Source organism: Alosa alosa, chromosome 14 (genome assembly GCF_017589495.1).
Source record: "Alosa alosa isolate M-15738 ecotype Scorff River chromosome 14, AALO_Geno_1.1, whole genome shotgun sequence".
Classification (NCBI taxonomy): domain Eukaryota; kingdom Metazoa; phylum Chordata; class Actinopteri; order Clupeiformes; family Clupeidae; genus Alosa; species Alosa alosa.
In genome coordinates, this window is record NC_063202.1 from 16,309,655 (window position 1) to 16,329,173 (window position 19,519).

The 19,519-nt window shown below is 43.5% G+C and overlaps 1 protein-coding gene across 2 annotated transcripts in view; it reads left to right on the forward strand.

Moving 5' to 3' along the window:
* The window catches only part of tspan4a (tetraspanin 4a), a 62,874-nt gene that overhangs the window by 35,217 nt on the left and 8,138 nt on the right, over window positions 1-19,519 (forward strand). For both annotated transcript variants that reach the window (XM_048262535.1, XM_048262534.1), the window contains 2 exons: window positions 11,217-11,408; window positions 15,731-15,805. In XM_048262535.1, the coding sequence (XP_048118492.1) occupies window positions 11,217-11,408; window positions 15,731-15,805 (267 nt within the window). The remainder of the gene's footprint in view (window positions 1-11,216; window positions 11,409-15,730; window positions 15,806-19,519) is intronic.

Below are 19,519 nucleotides of genomic sequence, written 5' to 3' on the forward strand. Positions count from 1 at the left end.
AAGGACTTTTGGCTTCAAAAGGAAACAGCTTTTTGAATTTTGAGGTAGGAAGGCAATTAAATGCTGGAATGGTGATGACTGCAAAGCAAAGCTAAAACCGGCAGGCTGTTGCCATATTTACATATGTATTACGTTTTTTAAATCTCATTTACGGCGCTATTGCTGCATTCATTCTGTGTATTTGTAGCTGGTGGTTAACTGTGTGTAGATATGTTCAGCAATCAACTGTGACACACTGCTGATAACAATCACCGTTGCATCTTCAAATATACTGATTATCATAAAATTCATTTTCCGTTCTGAATGACAATGCTCTGGCCTGTGTTTGAAACCCTGCATAAAGCTGACATCTAGGCTTTCAGTGGGGAGACAGGCATAATTAAAATCAATGGTCTAATTTGCTTCAACTTGGTAGCATTGGCTATGAGACAAGCATGGGTAGTTTTGCCCTTGTGTATCCTCCCCCCCCCCTCTCTCTCCCCCTATTCCCATCTGATTTATAAATTAGTCTTAAACAGGCCAGGGAGTCAGATACCCTCATGTGTGTATGAAGAGACACACTGGAGATAAGATGAGTGTCTCATTGCCACTGATGCAGCCCAGGCAGGGGGGTAGGGTTGGGCTGACAACAAGAGACGAAACGGGGGCGGAGGGGGGAAAAATAGGGAGAGAGAAAGATCGAGCGGGGTGTCAAAGAAGAAAGAGACTAAGCTGAAGGGCTTAAGCCAGTGAGAGGTAAAGAAATAGAGAAAGGGCTTAAAATGCAGCCACAGTCGGCTGGCACAGCGTGGAAGCATGCAGCTTTGCCTGGGCTCCGTGTGACTGATAGCTTGGGACTGTCGCAGTCCACAGACAGCTGCCTGTGCTTTGGCTGCGGCACGGGAGTGGCCCAGGGGAGGAGAGGTGACCCGAATTGGAAAGACAAACACAAACACAAACGCAAACATTAACACATACACACGCACGCACAATAAACACGCGCACGGGGGCGCGTCGCACATCCAGCTAAATGAATTAGCAGGGCCTTAATGATAACGCAGGGCCCAGCGGTGTCCAAGCGTCGGCGGACAAGCCAGTAAACGCTCTGAGGTGTGAGCAGAATGCCAGAAGAGGAGACTGATTTGGATGAAGCAGGAGAGAGAGAGAGAGAGAGAGGAAGGGAGATGGTTGGGGAAGAGGACGAGTGGAGCAGGTGTGGAGCAGCAGGGAGGACAGGGAGGAGAATCTACAGACGGAGCCAGATTGGCTGATTCATAAGGCCTATCTCTTAACGAGCATTCATTCATTAATCAAACATTTCTTCCAGCGATGAGTTGAGGAAAAAAAAGCTGCAGCAGCACCAGCGTACGCGTTCCCCACTCATCAAAAGGCTGAGCAGCATTTCGAGACAACAGCCCAGGGCAGCTTATTGAATTACGTCGATGATGAGTGGCTCTCAGCACATAGAGCTGATTATCGAGAAACAATCACTTCCCAATCTCATTCCATTTGGTGCAAAGAGCTCATCACTGATGCAGGAGTCAGTATCTGTTCACAGATGCCTCCACAGACCTGCTGCCTGGCCTCCGGTACTCATGGCCGAGCATGAGTCTTCAAAGCCATCCTCGTGCTGACACACGCTCTTTCGTCTTTAGATCCGTACTCGGAGACTCAGCAGCATACTGTGCGTGCGTATCATTAGCGACGTGGACAATACGGTTGTCCGGATTACATTATCCACGCTTCCCACTTGAATGAGAGCTTCCCATTCATCATGCAGATCCACTTTGTTCTGGTGTGCTGTCGAACACGGCTGAATTGATTCAGCACAAAGCAACAAAGGCGGACTCATTACCTGCAATGGGATGAAATGAGGAGTCTCCCGAACTCATCCCGCCGTGTGTGGCACCGCCTGGTACCCACTGGGATAATCCCCAACCCCAAGAGCACGCCACATCTCCAACACCGCCGAGCTGTCGGGCAGAGTAATTCACCATTCAGCATTCAGGGTGTGTGGACAGATTTGGCATTCAGGAAAGGCAGCAAGGACCCCGAGATTATTGAGGTTGGAAAATGATGGACTGAAAGTGTATGAGGAGAGATATGCAACGGAGTGGAGGGATGAGGGTTGGGGGGTGGGGGAGGATGAAGTTGGCGAGAAAAAGGTGGCAGCTACAGTCACAGTCGGTGAGAAGCATTTGTGATTGGCTTGGCTACCAACACAAAACCCCCTCGCTGAACACCAGGGCCTGACGTAACCGGGTGTGCGCTGCGTGTAGCCGCTAAGCGTGTGGATTTAGGGAGAAGTTGGAGGCAGCCGTTCAGTGAGCTGGAACCAATCTTTGGTCTGGAGTTGTGTTGTGGCGGTGCCCAGAGCCGGAGCTCCAGTGCGCATCCTGCCAGAGGCCTAGTGGGGTGATCTCATTTAACAGAGAATTTTGAATTTTGCCGCCAGGGTATACCGCATTAGGGCACTAAAAGCTCATATTTAAGATTGCATGAGTCCCTGCATAAAATTTATTTTTAAAATGCTTTTACATTTTAGCCGTACAGTACAACTCACACAGGAAACACACACACACACACACACACACAAACACTTACAGGCACACATACCCTTATACAGTCACACTCCTCCCACTCTATCTGGGTGACCATGAGTTTGTGTCTTTAGTGTTTTGAAAGCTTAAATAATTGTTGGTTCTTTTGTCGCTTAAACACACAGTGCTGTCAAAGGAACTCTAAGTGTGCAGAGCTCATGCCCCAGGACTGACAATCCGTCTACAGGAATGTAATTCAGCGGAGACTCATTGTCCCCTAATACTAACGAGATCTCCTTTCCTCCCACATCGCAGTCCAGCATAATCAGCTCTTGGATTCTCAGACGTTTCAGTATGACAGTATTATAACTGTCAGCCAGGTTTAGCTATATGCTCTTTTTTACTCAAATGTAAGTCAGCGCTTAAGAATGATTAGAGGGGGATTGTGTGTGTGTGTGTGTGTGTGTGTGTGTGTGTGTGTGTGTGTGTGTGTGTGTGTGTATTAACCCAGCTTCCTTGGGTCCAAGAAAAAAAAACAATGGAAAGCTTGACACCAACACACCAGTTTTCGGCGACCTTTATAACCCTGCAAGTGTACAACTGCGCTGAAGGACCGTGTGTGGGGATCAACAACAACATGGTCATAGCTGTCATGGTGGAGGCAACCATCACACTAGGCGACGACACTTCAATACACAAAACTTAATACATGCATGATTCAGCACTGGACAGGGCTGCACCTGAAAGTAAACTGGCTGGCTTGCCTGCCTGCCTTGTGCCAATCATAGCGTGTCGGATTCTGCTCTACAAAATACAACCTTACATGACGAGATGCAGTCACAATAAAAGCTCGACTTCAGGTACTGGCAACGAAGGCCAACTTGTCAATGTGGCATCCATCCAAACATGAGGCATTCTGTCTGCTGCACCAGAATGGGGAGAGGGAGATGGTGAGGCACATATTAAATGGATTCTTTCCTTATAGACCCTTTCAACTGCTTGTGTGTTCTTAAGGCATATCCGGTGGCTCAGAAAACAAAATTAAGTTTTAAAGTCGACATTTTGTAGAGCATGACTAATTCATTTTCATTTCAAAGTATCTTCTTTGGTTTTCAACGTTTTTACCAGAAACCCTCTAGGAACAGATTAAAAGGGTCTATAAGGCACTGTACATCGAGCGTCTTGACGACATTGTAGCGCTAACCTTATACAGTAGGAGCTCTGAAATGGGGTTTTCTGATAGGAAGCAGTAGGCGCTGCGCTTGCTATTGGGTTCAGTGCACCACAGTCAAACTTTGACCACGGTGTGCATCAGTGCTAACTGACCGGCAAGCTACCATGGCAAACCCTTATTGCATCGCACATGCCATTGAAAATAATGGGTTTCAGAGCGCAGTGGTGCCATTGTCAAATCTTATAGGCGCATAAGTCCCATACCAATTTCGCAACAATCCATAGCAAGCTTAAGCTTAAAACGGACTGTTTTTTTTCTTCTGTATGAAATTTGTGCTGAGAAATATCATAAACTATAGCCTAACACACCTGATTTAGTATCAATTATTGAATCCAACAAATCAGCTTGCTCTTTCAATGCTTGCATGGACACTTGTTATGCTGCAAAACTGTTAAAATATCAACCCCTGAGTAATACCCTAAAAGTAATGTAAATGTAAAGTAATTTCCTTAATCTTTGGTAGTGTGATCAAATCGCCTATGATTCCTTGCTGAAGATCAAATGTTTATCGATTACATGTGAAGTATACTTCTCTCCCTGCTCTCTGTTGGTTTACCATCCCCCCCCCCATACTAACTTCACTCCCTCTTCTCTGTTTCCCTCCCTCAATTCCCTCTTTCACAAGCTAGGGTTATTTATAGCATTCAATGCTTGCAGCTCCTTGCAGTGGTTCCGATTACAGAGCCTCTGTATGTATATGAAAGGTGGTAACTGGGACATGCAGAATGCTACAGCTCTGCAGCATGTTTGAAATGTGTTTTTCTCAATACAGTAGCATGTGTACCCTCAAAGAAAAGTAAAAGAAAAGAGAGAGAGGGAGGAGGAAGAGATAGCGGACGCGAGCAGGAACACTGGGCTTCCCTTCTATTCTGCATTCTACTTAAAAGCCTGTCGCTGTACATGCCTGTTTATGGTTGTTCTTGCTGCTGTGCTGCTGACAGGTCCTCGTGATCACCCTTGGAGGCGGGAACCCCGTACAGTGATCATTTATTTATGAGTCATACACATGGCCATATGAATTAAACACAGCAGGGGGAGAGAGGAGTGCAGAGACTTTGCAGACATCCATTAGGACCTCTTTTCCAGTCAACCAGACCTCCTTGGGTGCTCACTTATGTATGTCTCAATTAATGATGAGGATCAAACCTTGCAGCTGCAGAGCTTCTGATTCACTGTAATTGTGACACCTAACAGCCCTTACATTGTGAAACACTTAAAGCAACACCAAAGAACTTTTCCTCTGTCACACTCACCATTTGTTCTGTCACAGCACCGGCTTTGCAAATAACAATGTCCACAGACAAGGTAGAACATGTTGCATGATTTTATGAAAGTATGATTTATTGCGACATCAGATCAATCAGTCAAATTTTAGCTTCTTATGTCTCATTCCATCGAACTACAGATCCGCTACCCGATCCGGCAAACGTACATACTGTAGTGCGGTTATAGTCGATAGAGGGCTGCGAAGCGAATGCAGAAAGTGCCGTTCACCCTGTTATGAGTTGATGAACCACTGAAACGATTTTCGAAACATTATTTTATGGTACAAAAAACTCTTTGGTGTTGCTTTAATGCACTTTTGTAATGGACTTAATTCATTTCTGTGCTGGTACCCTGACAACTGTTTCTATTGTCTTTGGGATTTAGCTCATCAAATTGGCTTGCGGTGTCATGTATGATGTCAGAATTATCCAAGAGGAAGAGATTTAATTGTGTGTATGAGTCCCTTTTAAAACATGCTGCACTGCTTCGTGTAGAGAGCTGTGTGATGAGTTTGTAATGGAAGGGCAAGTAGAGAATGCTATAGCTGGTCTCTACCCATTATCAGCAGTGTCGTAGAGGCTTGGTGGCTCCAGTGGATTTGGAGACTGATAGGACACAGATGAGTTTCAACAGTGATTTCTCTATACCAGGGCTGGAATGACCCAATGACCAATAAATCTACATTGCGGCGAGTTGACACAAATTATTCACTTTGACGAATTTATGTAGTTTCAGTCCTAGTTACTTTACTTTGAGCCATGCTCTTCCTTACTTGAATCACCTTTGAAAATAGAGGATTGAAGTAGCCTATATGGGTGTTTGGGAATGAACGTTGACTTAGATGCTTTTTGAGACTTTGAGCTAAATGTCCCAGCCCGGTGTTTAAGATGCATCATCAGGTTATCATTCAGGTAGCCTATATTTTCCATTAGAAAACTATCACGTAGCGAACATGTTGTGGCTAACTCACTTAGCTCCTGTTAGTAGCCTAGGTTATGGTTATAAGCAAATGAGATGACAGTCGAAAGATGCAATTAGTGCTGTTATCAATTTTCTCGGTAGCCTATAACCGCATTTATGGTTTTCTACAAATACATCAATAATCAAATTGGCCTCTATCACTCAACCAATGCTAACAGTAACATTATTTTACCTACTCTAGGCTATTGATATAACTTAAGATTAACGTAGCCTACCTGCAGTAAAAACCAAGCATGTCCGATAAACATTCGCAGATTTATTTCGGCTTCAAGAAGAAATGGGAATTACATGTCATGCAGAAATCATCCTACCCTTATTAGACGTTCTCAGCGGTAAACTACAGTCTTGTCCTTGTAGGAAGCATAGTGTCTTTCCAACCCACTTTAGATTAACTTCCAACAAAATTACGTCTCACTGCAACGATGCGCCATCTGGTGGACAAACGACTACGTTACGCCAATACTGGAAATGCAGCCAAATTATTATGATGAATATTTGGTTTTCCTTTAATCCTACTGAATTTGTAATTATGTATCGGCCGTTGTAATTGCCGATACTGATGGTATGTGCGTACCTGTGTGTGTGTGTGTGTGCGTGTGTATATGTGTGCACCACCATCTACAGGCCAATGAGTGTACAGTCACTAAATGTACACATAACTTAATTTTTTTTTTAGACCCCCCCATGGATGAAATTCTACGAAACTTGGCATACCCCCAGAGAATATCAGGTTAATCATACACATAAAATTTGGTGCAGTTCTGAACATCTTAACTGAAGAGAGGGGCGATTAAAGCAGACTGATATTGCATTTTCATTTTCAAATCACAAATGAGTGATTATGGTCTAGGTTGATGTGGGCCCTTGAGACCAACATACCATAAAAATTTCTTCATCCTCGGTGCCACGGTTCAGGTAGTTATTTAGGAAAAACTGCATTTTTTGGGTTTCGGGTTCCGTAAACGTCTAGTGGGGCTACATACCCACCAAATTTCATGTGCCCCGGTGGTTCGGTGTCCCGGATATCGTTGACCAAAAATTCAGGAAATAGATGACGGAAAAAAAAAAAAAAAACTTTGACCCTATATGACTGCTTCGCTAGCTTCGCTAGCGGCGGTCATAATTATGGTAATAATTGCTTTACTTTAATTCGTTAACTTATTGTGTTGAAACGATGGGGAGTATGACAACTATGACAGACATTGTAGATATTCTTTTGAACATGTGTATGTGTCATAGCATACTGAAATCGGTAACACTTTCTTAAAAGACAGTTAATTAAGGAAGGAAGCATGCTTTATACAATTCCTAACAACATAACACATTTAACAACATTTTTAAGTAGGCCATCCTGGTTTGACAGAAGTCTACCTTAAATATAGCCTGGTTAGCACCAGACCTTATCTCAATTGAAATTGAGATTGGGGACAAGGTTCATTCTACTCCCATTTCCAAGGGGCGTCACTATCGAAAGCCAATCAAAATGCCCCTGGACACAATTGAATAGACCTAAAACCAATCAGAGCAATGAAGGAGATGACATATGCATAACAGAAAAAACATCTTAACAAACAAGTGTTTTTCAAAAACTGCTTCGGCCCTTAAATTTGCCAAAGGGTCGTCTGGGTTCTCCCAGGCTACCTTAAATACTGGTATTCAGTATGATGTTAAAGACACACTATGCAATATTTTCACCTTTATGAAGCCAATTTGATGGTAAACGAACTTGAAATAGGTGAATCGTTCTCCTAGCATAGCTATACAGCATAGATGTAGCGAGTCCCTACCGAGAAAACCAGAGTGGCGCCCCACCAAAACTCGCGAGAATCTGAAACATTACCTTGTCAGTAGATATAGTTCTTGGGGATAGTTTTTGCCTGTTGTTAATCCTTCACCTCACATCCACAACAAAAGCATTTGCATTGTGTACAGGGGGGATAAGTTGCGAGAAGTTTGCTATTTATGATAGCAGAGTAACATATAAATACATCGCGACTCAAATTTGCCAAAGAGAGCTCTAAACTCACCAAAAATACCTAAACCTGCATAGTACCTTTAATATGACCTAGGCTTACCAGAAATTCAGTAATCCAGTATTAAGTAACTCAAGTCAAATTAAGTCAAGCCGGTAACACTTTTTATGAAACCATTATCCATAAAGAATTATGAACACATTCATAAAGAATTACCATTTATAAAGCCTCATAACAATTGATATAAGTTTATTCCACTGCTTGGTTGAATTTCCCATTGTCCTACGTAATTTAGAACGACCATTAACCGTATGTTATCTGCACACCTATGAAGTAGATCCATTTTTTTGGCCGTATCACACTTGTATATTAATTTGCCGAACTCGTTGGGAAGTTTAAATGAACTGTCACGTTGCATCCGAGCTGTAAAATGCAGACGTTCAGAACATTGCAACATTGTAGCATATGACGGAGGTGGCTTTTAGCTAGATGGATGACAGCAGGCTAAGTAAAAGCGATGTTTCAAAGCTAAAGTTCATCAGAATCTTGGGATACGCCCGCTTGACAACGGGAGAGATAGAACTAACGACTGGCCTTTGGCCGTAGCAACCATCCATTTAGAACTAGTAACGGCAGTTTGTCCTGTGAGTTGAGAGATGAGTTGATATGTGTCGGAAGAAATTAGTTCTACAAACAAGACAGTTTTAGCGATTAAAACGTTTAAATTGTAACAGGAAATGAACACAACGCAAGTGGCAACAGTGGAATAAGCGGGATAATGGACTCCACGGTGGTCTGTTCACAGAAGTTAATGCACTACGAGGTTTGCTTCCGCTTCGCGTCGGGGCCGTTTTACAACCTCGACCGTGCATTAACTTCTGTGAACAGACCACCGTGTCATCCATTATCCCTTACATAGCTACTTCATGCATATTCATGACTGTGCTCATAATGTATTTTGATTATTATTGTATTAGCCCTAGTTTCTGTTAGCCCAGTAATATGGTAATTGTTGTCAACATTTGTAATATTAAGAGATAAAAGAAGTGTTATATATAATACATTATGTATCAAGCTGCAAGGGTTTATTCTGCAACATATGCCACACTGTATGAATGCAGCTATAACTATTGTTTTACTGTTAAATAGACTTATATAAATCCTTATGATGTATTACTAATAATTTATAACCCTAATTAAGAATGTGTTTTGTGTTTTTGTGTAATGTTAATATTGAATTTAGTGAAAGTTCTTCCCTAAAGGGATATTTCTGTAATGGGCTGTGTTATGTCCACCCAATAAGTGTCAAAGCATAGATGTTGCAAAAGTAAATATCTCAATTTGACAACTATGGTATAGTTGGCTAAAAGTGCTTTAATGGAAACTGACAGCAGCTGCAGTAAGCTTTGTAAATGTTTAATAATGCTTTTGTCCTAGAGATATTATGTAAGCGTCATGTAGCTGCAGTTACACTATTGGTCTTTCTTTGTAAAAGGGGGGCAATAACATCTGAAAGTATGTAGGCCTATACAACAACATGTGGCACAGTTAAATTGGGCTTTGTTCTCTAATATCACAAGAGCCGTGGTGCAACAACATAGCGAGTTCAAGGTTACAGTTGCGTACAGTACCATCCCGCTTCGGTTGCATTGAAATTGAAATGAAACCATTCTGCTGTATGAAACATGAAATGCACGTGCCTTATTTGCTTATGGGCATTGCCAGATACAGTGCATCAAAACTGCATCAAAGCATTTATACATGGTTTAATGTAATCATGCGAGCAGGCTTCCAAGATCCCTCACCACCTGTAATGAATATGGCTGTGTTTGCTCTATCATTTCTCTGATTAGCCTATAGTGAAATGCAGCCTCCTACACTCAGTGTGTGCCCTAGTTATTGTTCGGAGGCTCCGGATGGCAAAGCAACAGAGCACATGTATCCTGATTAAACCCTCCTGGGATTGAATTAGCAACAAATGTGAAACTTGCATCTTTGAATTCACGTTTTTATGTCTTAATAAGCTGCCTCTACTGTTGTGTCTCAATACCTGCTTCCTATGCGGAGGCAGCAGGTTCTGTGTGTTGACTTTCCATCGCTCGCTGTTCACCTGAGCAGATTCCTGTCGTTTGGTGAGGAGGTGAGGCGGCTGTGCTGCCGTGCCGCTGAGTGGGAAATGGGTTTCTTCCACTCATAAAGTGCTGGGTTTGTCTTCAGGAAGATAATGAGCTCTATGACTTCGCCGCAGTATCTTCCAGAAGGAGGCTGCCGTAGCCGGAGGCTTTTCCTATCATTGATTCTTTCTCTATCCAGCGCAACGGTTTGCAAATGAGTTCTGTGAAAAAGAGAGTGAAGCCTCAAAAATGTCTCACTGACACGGTTCACCGTCCTGAGGGAATTATACACACGCCCGAGAATGAAGAACAGGTTGTAAGTAATGAAAAGTGACGTCACATAGGCAGAGAGTGTGATGTTTTTGACAGATTTTGGTGTAACCTAAGGCACTGCATGATTCATCATTCCACATGCCATCCATCCCTTCTTTCCACTTGTCTCTTCTACTCATCCCCCTCTCCACTCTACCAGTCACCCGGCCAGACTCTCAAAACAGATGAGGACAGAAGAACTGTACTTGCTACCTCCTGCAGGCTTGAGTTTTTAGGGGCCTGTTTTTCTTAGTTGCATTATATATAATCCTTCCTCCACACTGCCAGATACACACACACACACACACACACACACACACACACACACACACACTAGATGTGGCTTTTTTTTAAAGAACACATCAATATTTGAACATCCTGCAAAAAAACAAAAACAAAGCACATAGTGGGAATATGAGCACACAACTCGAGACGTCACGACTTGAGTGCATTAAGCATTCCTGTGAAGGACTCGTTTTAAGTACTTCGATTCATTTCATCACATTTACACCATGTCTTTCATTCTGAACTTCCTCTACAGGGAGTATTTGTGTGTTATGCATGACAATGTTTAATTTAGTTTATCTGACTTTGAATGTCTGGAGATTGAAGCTGTTGACATACTCCTACTCCTTCCCCTCCTTCTGTCTCTCTCATGCTTTCTCTTTCTCTCTTACACACACACACACACACACACACATACACACATACACACAACACACACACAAACACACACACACAAACACACACACACACACACACACACACACACACACACACACACACACACTCCCTTTCTCTGTCTCTGTCTGTGCAGCTCGGGGGCTGTGGAATCCTGGGTGTGGGGGTGTGGCTGTCGGTGACCCAAGGCAACTTTGCCACCCTCTCTTCCTCGCTGCCCTCCCTGTCTGCCGCCAACCTCCTCATCGCCGTGGGGAGCATCATCATGGTGATTGGCTGCCTGGGGTGCATCGGTGCTGTGAAAGAGAGCCGGCCTCTGTTGTTGAGTGTAAGTGCCCGCCTCAAACGGAATGATGTGTTCCCTGAACAGTGCAGTCGCACTGTAAGCTTATCAGTTCAACGAGTTCTGCCCTAAATGAACCAGGGAGTGTCAACTAATAAATAGCCTCATCTCATCATCCAGTCAACAACCAATAATTCTAAAGCTAACAGAGCATGCTTTTAAGAGAGGATGCTGTCGTCAGACTCCACAGTTATCTCTGCATGACCGCTACAGTTCTATTTAGATTTAATATGTGGACACAAGAATAGCTGACACAAAGCCCGCTGGGGCTGTAAATATAGGGTTTTCAGTAAACCATTTTGGCATATGAAAATGTCTGTAAATTAATAACCAAGAACACCTATCTAGTATACAGAAGTGCCTGATGTATGGTACTGACTTGCTGATATTCTTTCTGACTTGCTGATATTCTTTCTGACACCTTAGTCACTTAGAAAATTCACCCCACTGTATGAGCGAAATGAACAGCAGGGCTTCTCGTTATTACCTCCTGAGGCAGCAACCAGCAAATGAGGGCTTTTGACAGGTTTGATCATTAGTATGAGATGTGACATTTTCATTCTGCTCCTTGCCACTTCAGGAAAGTGTCATAATTATTACATGAGCCCTGTAAAGACTGGCTTAATTAGGGCACTCATAGATTTTAAACAGATTATTTGAGTATCCAAATTTTTTTTAAAAAGGTTCTGGGAATGATCCTCAACTAATTAGAGAAATTTGCCTGATGACAGGTTTTCACACTGTGTCTACAGATGGAAGTAAATGCCTTTCACCTCATATTCCCCTTCTCCTTGCATTCCATTAATTTCAACCTATAATAAATAACTATAAATGTTTTTTTTTACATCTTTAATGTTGTTTTTGATCTCTGGCGACTCTTCACACGTCTTAAAGTGTAATTCCAGAGTAATTTGAACCCAGGGTCTTTTTCACCATGACAACCAGTCGAACACCCCCTCGAGAGCTAGATTACATTGATTGAAGGAGTACCCAGTTTGACTGCTAGCTTTAGCTTTAGCACTAATTCTGGTACACTTTCAAGTTCTTGATGCTTCGTTTTATGTGTAGGGACCCTATCCTACTGCAGAGGTGTAATGCTATTTTGAGAATTATTAGTGGTTAAAAAATGGCGGTTTGGTATACGTTTAGCGCACTGCCCTTAACACTTGCACTGTTAGCCTTTTGGGCAGTGAATGCTAAACTGCCGGTCAAACTCGGTACTCTTTCAATCAACGTAATCTAGCTCTCGAGGGGGGGTTCGACTCGTTGTCATGGTGAAATAGACCCTGGGTTCAAATTACTCCGGAATTATACTTTGAGTGAGCTTCTGGGTCAATGGATGTGCAAAAATTGGCCTCTAGGGGTCAAAGGTAATGCCTAATAACTTGCAGAATGATGAACTTAGTGAGCTAAGCCAATCCACAGTTGTCCTGCTGCAATCACATATTGACCCAACCTCTGTCCAGCTTCTGAAATGGACTGTTTACCCTGACCCTGAGATCAGCGAGCCTTGAAATTACACTCACGCTTAATCTGGGTGGACTGACATGTGAGGTTGGAGGTTGTTGAACCTCACTGACATGAGACACATTATCTGTGAAGGCAGACATGCCAGACATGGCTGGAATATATTAGTGATTTTAACTCATCACAACCTAAAACGTTATGGCACAAGAGCACAGATTTGTTCCAAGGGACCGCGTCATGTAGTCCCAAAGGGTATTGATATCGTTACTACAAGTTGATCTTGTTACATCCTCTCACACAATGTGGCATCCATCTTCTTTTCGAGGGGAACAGAAGTCATACTGAAGAGATAAATTCCTTGCGATTGATTCGTCCAAGACTTTAATTATATTCCTTCCTGTTGTGGTCTCCCCTGCCAAGGCATCGATCCATGCTAAAGGCAGATTGGAGCCATGCTGGCGAGCATGGTAGCATAAATGATGAATCTCATCACACCTCTCAAAGATTTCATGAATCTTTCATCACTACCTAGACTAGAGTCTGAATTAAGCTATGTGTGGGTGCACACACATTTCGGTTTCACACAGGATTAAGGCAAAACGCTTATAGCAGCGAGATCTTAAAATTATTCCCAGCATGCATTGCAGGTTTACACTCTGTGCTGGTTATGTATGGCATCAGATAAATTGGCTGAAGACACACACCATGTGTGTGGTTTTATCCATTAATGCATTAAGTCATGTGAAATACTGGAAAAGGAAAACAGCATGAAGTCTGTGTTTGTGCATTGCATATTCATGCAATTCAAATCTTTGATGAGCAATGATTACTGTGCTGTTTGTTAAGAAAGAGATGGGCAATGGGCAAATGCATTTTAGTGTAACGGACTCAAATACAAGAGAGGGAAATGCTGCTTAATACTTGAGCATGGACAAGGAGAAAGGCACCACTGAGCTCTTCCATTTAATCCACACCAAGTGGATTTTAAATTCATAAGCATGGTCATATTCCTGTAGGTGCATGTTTAATCATCGCAAACTCATTATCTCCGAGAAATAAAGCCCCTGTGATATCAATGAAGCCATAAATCATATTTATTGGTGGAGCAATTGACCATGATGTAGCCCCCCTCCAAAATCAATCTAAATCTTCGCTTGCTTCCTGAGCACTCTCTCAGCCAGTGGTCTGGTGTGGAGAGCAGGTGAAATCACCTTGCAGGAAGAGGTTATCACCTGCAGCGAGTCCAGGCGACGCGGCCAGATTTATGGTAAAATATTCGGTCAGCCCTCAGGGGGAAGCCATGTTTACTTGTTAAGGAGGGTATTTACGTCACTCCCTCAGTTTTAATAATTGGGCCAGCTCTCCTGAGTGTTTTTACTGCATGCAGACTCGGTGATTGTGAGGAGGCCCCGGGAACATGAAACTTTAGCATCTCCTACAGAGAGTGATGAGTGGTGAGGGAGGGAAAGAAGCAAATAGAGAGAGAGAGAGAGTGTGTGGGCAGGGAAGAGAATGGAAGAGAAAGAGAGAGAGTGTGGGGGAGAGTAAGAGAGAGACAGTAGGGGAGAGAAGGAGAGAGGGAGAGAGATAGAGAAAGAGAATGGGGGGAGAGAGAGGGAAAGTGGGGGAGAGAGGGAGAAAGAGAGTGAAGGGGTGAGCAGAAGCCAGAGAGGTGGTGTAATCAAAAGCATGGTATGAAAGGAGAGCAGGGAGATTCTCATGAGTGCAACATCTTCAGACGGAGAGCGAGTGTGCCAGAGCCAGCACCCACAGACTCACTAATGCAGACTGGGGAGAGGCACTGGAACAGTGCTCACGTTTACTCACTTCTCGCTCTTCACCCAGGCTGTTTGTTTGCCATAACACGGCTGCGATAACGCAGACATAGAGCATTCATGGAATACAATCAAAGCAATATACGATGTGTGGTGAATGACAGAGCCATACAGCGCTGTACATGAAAGACAGGAATGCTGTATGTTGGCTGAAGTCAGTAAGCAGCCTGGCGCTTTGTGACTTTATCATCAGAAATTCCTCTTCTTTTGTCTCTGCCTCTAATGGTTACTGTCAAAGGCCCTGGGAGAGGACTTTCATCAGACCCTGGCAACCCCTGGCTTTTGAAAGTATCGTGAGAGGTTCACTGGCATGAAGCTAAATCCAGACTACAGCAGAAATTTTTGACAAGTTTTCAAATGATCTTGCCAATCTCTGCAGTATAACATGGCTGTTACCCCCCTACTCTTCACCCATGTTTTCACACAGTGTTTCTCAATCTGCTTTCCTTTCGATTTGTGTTTGTATCCTCTGTCAGTTTCTCTGAAGCTCCCTCTCAGGGTCTCTGTGTCTGAGAAACGCGCGTGATGCAAGAGACAGATGTTATGGTAAGAGAGAGCAAAGATGATTCATCTCCCCAGAGTGGCTGGCAAAAAAAAGTGAAATAGTTGTCAGCCGCGCTTATGAGAAGTGCAAAGGTAAAGATGAATGACACCAAGCTGTTGTCATCCAATACGAGAGAGAGAGTGATAGAGAGAGAGAAAGAGAGAGGGTGATAGAGAGAGACAGAGAGAGAGAATGACAGAGCGAGAGAGAGAGAAAGACAAGGCTGGAGGACAGGCTGAAATAGTGGGCCAGAGAGAGGCTAGTTGGAAGTGCAGCCGGGCCATTCATCACTTACCACTTTCCCCTCTACTCCTGCCACTGATTTGCACTGCCAGTCATAAATATCGGTGTTGACTGATGGAAAAGAATTCAGCCCCTCACTCCCCCATATATAGGCCCTTTACTTTATTATCCACTCACTATCTCTCTCTCTCTCTCTCTCTTTCTTTCTCTCTCTGCAGTTCTTCATTTTGCTTCTCCTGATCTTCTTTTTGGAGATTCTGTTCATCATCCTCTTCTTTGCCTACCAAGACGAGGTGAGTTCATTACTTATTTACTCCTGTTATTGCTCCCCTGTTGTAATTGCTTGGCCTACCTGAGGCCCTCATTCAAGAGCAGCAGTCATGTTACAGTGCCGTTATATCCTTCTTCATTCTGCTGCGTTATTCTGTCCTGTGCTGTATTCAGATTGTCCCAGAGATGAGGGTTGTGAGACCCGACCTTAGTGTGGGTATCCTACTGCATGACTGACCTTGGACTGCCGAACTCATTTAATGTGTCTCATCCTGAATTTATGAGTCTTGCTCAAAGCTGATTCATAGCAGGGTCTTTTGAGGCTACAGCGGACTAGCTGACATGATTTCAGTGTTCTTAATAGACCTTTTTTTCCGCATAATGAGATTTAGAAAATTGAAGCCAATGTGTCTTTGATTGATTAGGGCTTGTTTTTTGGGGATTGTGGTTTTAGTAAGGAGCCCAGACTGTGCTTCCCCATATGGAACACTTAATATTAATATATGACAATCCTATTTATAAAGCTGCGTTTTTCTGTTTCACAACATTTTATGGAGGCCTCCTACAACCGTTGACAGGCACTCTATATTACTCCTTGACATACTTGCAAAAGCCTGCAAGTCGCTGAAAGCGTCTCCCCCACCCATAGCTGAATTCTGTTTGTGTCTGTTTTCACAAAATATAAGCTCTGTGCTTCACCACCAAATACAGCGCCGCACAAACGAAAGAAAAACAACTGTGCACAAAAGCAAGAAAAACAACACCACGAGCTGAAGATGTCACATTCTCAAAAACATTTTATTTGTTCATCGACGCTCACGTGTGTTTACTCAGGGTTTGTCAGCCGAAGGAAGATGTCTTGTGCTGTGTTTTGAGCCCCTTCTGAAAGACTGCAGATGTATTCACAGTCATGCAGTGCCAAATTGGCTGTCTGTGTTTATCAAAGGCATGTCAAACTTTAAATACCTCTGATAAACTCTGTATCAATCAGAGGGTCTCTACAGTATCTGAAGCATGACTCCCTCCTCGCTCAATCCCACGCGCTCATCCACCATGTTTAATGCATCTCACCCATCCAGCTCTCGCATATTTCCATACTGTAAGATCAAGGTCAGAGTGTCGTTGTGGGTTGTATCACACATGTGACTTTCAGGTTCTCACACCTCCACAGCCTCACAGCCAACACTACAGACAGTCCTTCGCATATACACTTGCACACCTCTGAAAATCTCCCCCCGAGGCCCTGTCTGTCGGCGCCAAAATTAATACCATCACCATCGTGGCCATTTTGAGCTTCTTCCACTCAAATCCGTCTCTTAAAGAAGTGAATGCACTCGCCATCTGTTTTAGCTGTGGGCTGAGTGGGTGAGCTCATTAGCAGCCTCCTTGCCACCAGAGGGATGGATAGGGAATTCCTGTGGGGTATGCCCTGACTGCGGTAAATACGGAGAGCCTTGGTGAGCTGCTCTGCCGTCCCAGCGACAGCCTCCGAACAGCAGGCAGACGGAAGCTTGGAGGAGGGTTGCACTCCCAAGCAGGGAGCAGGGGAATCAGGCAGGGATCTCCCTAGTGCAAGGCTGGTCTTGTTTTGCAATGTTCCAATTTCAGGAAAGAAACAGATTTGTGTATACATGCCACGCAGTGCACTGCATGTGTTGTGATGCTGTTCTTGGCCAATCATGCCAGTAAGTAGTGGTAGATGTGTTTGTAGCTGTAAGTGACTACTTTGTTGTTCCATGGAGACTCAAAGACCTGCTGTGTTAATTTAGAACCTGCAGAGGCAGTATGTCCAAGAATTTTCTATCATTTTGTCAAAACAGGGCCGTTTACTCCGATTACTGACACTGATACGGAGTAGTATGTTTTTCCTCCAGACATGAGAAACAGGGAATGAGACCTTTAATGGTATGAGACTGTGATATGGTAATGGTATTATCATCAAGCAAAATAAGATGGCACCAGCTCATTGATATCCATTGCTACCGGGCCTTGTATTTCATAGAACATCACTTGAGTTAATAGTGTGAGGTAGGTATGAGCATCAGATTGTTTTCTTTGCTTTAGGACATCTCTGCTCACAGAAACACTTCCCCCTCTTAATGAATGTGAGCACACTAGTAGGACACCTATCCTCTGTCCTAGGTAGTTGTGTAGTATTTAAATATTTCATGTCAAGTAAAACAAATTGAGAATTCAGAATGAAGCTGTTAGAACAGAGGCCATGCTATGAAACCCACTTCTTTTTAACCTAGAGCCAATCTTTTGTTTCTACAACCGCTCCCTGTCATGACGTGATGTCTGTTTTAGACCTGTGGGGGTTGAGAACTAGCTTATGGCTACGGATATGTGTGAAATCTGTTTAGTAGCATCAGCAGAACTTGGCATATTTGAGTGCACTCTAATTTGCCTTCAAAGATCAGACAAACTGAAGGGGGGGGGCACTCATCCATCCAACCCTCCAGTAGCCATGTGAGTCGCCAAGCCTGGTAAGGCATATCGTGTAGGTGGATCTTCATTGGTTCTTCTTGAGAAAATATGGATCTATACAACCACCTGAGGAAGCAAGAACATCTACTTTTTTCCAGTGTCAATTAAGTATCCATTTGCTATGGCCCTTCTAAGAGGTGAAATCACTGCCTATTTCCTATCAGAAAATGAATTCAGTTATTTTTGTTTCTTCAAAACAGTATCACACACAAGCATGACAGACTCAGCCAGTTTTGCATTGCTGTTTCTTTTTAAATGCAGTAAGAAGAGCATGGCCCTCTGGGTTTTAGAATCGAGAATTTAAGTGGAATGTTTCAAGAATAGCAGTTCAACAGTAATCAAAGCATATTGAGATGCTACACTCACAAAAGACACAGTAAATACATCCATCCACAGTCTCTCTCTCTCTCTCTCTCTCTCTCTCTCTCTTTCTTTCTCTCCTCTCTACTCGTGTTCCTCTCTTTCTCCCCTAGGGAAGGAGGGAGGACATGTTTACTCTGACGGTATGAATCAGCTCAAGGTCAGAGCCGGAGAGAGAGAGAGAGAGAGAGAGAGAGAGAGAAAGAGAAATAAAGAGTGAGAGGTGTTGGTGTGTGTGGGAAATGCTGCCTCATTCTTTCGGCACTCTGCAATCCCTGCTCAACCTGTGGTTGCATCACACTGCCATCCTTGAGAGCGGTGTGATGGTAGACATGGTGAAACAGGCATTCACGTCTGCACTCTTGCCTTTCTCTGCTAGCTCTGCTATTCACAGATGTGGCATGCCTCTCTGTTCTTCTCCCTAAGCTCACATTCTTCTCTATAGGTGCCTTTCAAGCTTAACTAGGAACTTGTCAGTTACCTAGAACTTGTCAGTTCTTCCAACTCCACACACCAGCTTTATATAGATGTGGACCATACAATGTTGCAAGCCAGCCGGTAGTGGGTGAGATTATAATAGTGATGTGCCCACGATTTTGTGATGCTTTCTTTGTGATGTGGGACTACAGGGCGCATTGCTGAAATAGAGGTGGGAGAGAGGCAATGATTAATTTTAAATAGCGCTTCATACCATGGGCATCAAAGCGGGAAAGAGAACAGCCTGCTCTAATAATAATTGATTGGAGATATGCAGACTCCTGACGTGTTGTTTTATTTAATGCAGATGTTTGTATGATTTCCCTAACCAGCCCTTCATTAGCAATGACTGCTTTACCGTCAAGTGCAGCCTGCCGGCAGTTCTATAACACAAGAATGGAGGAAAATGCTCT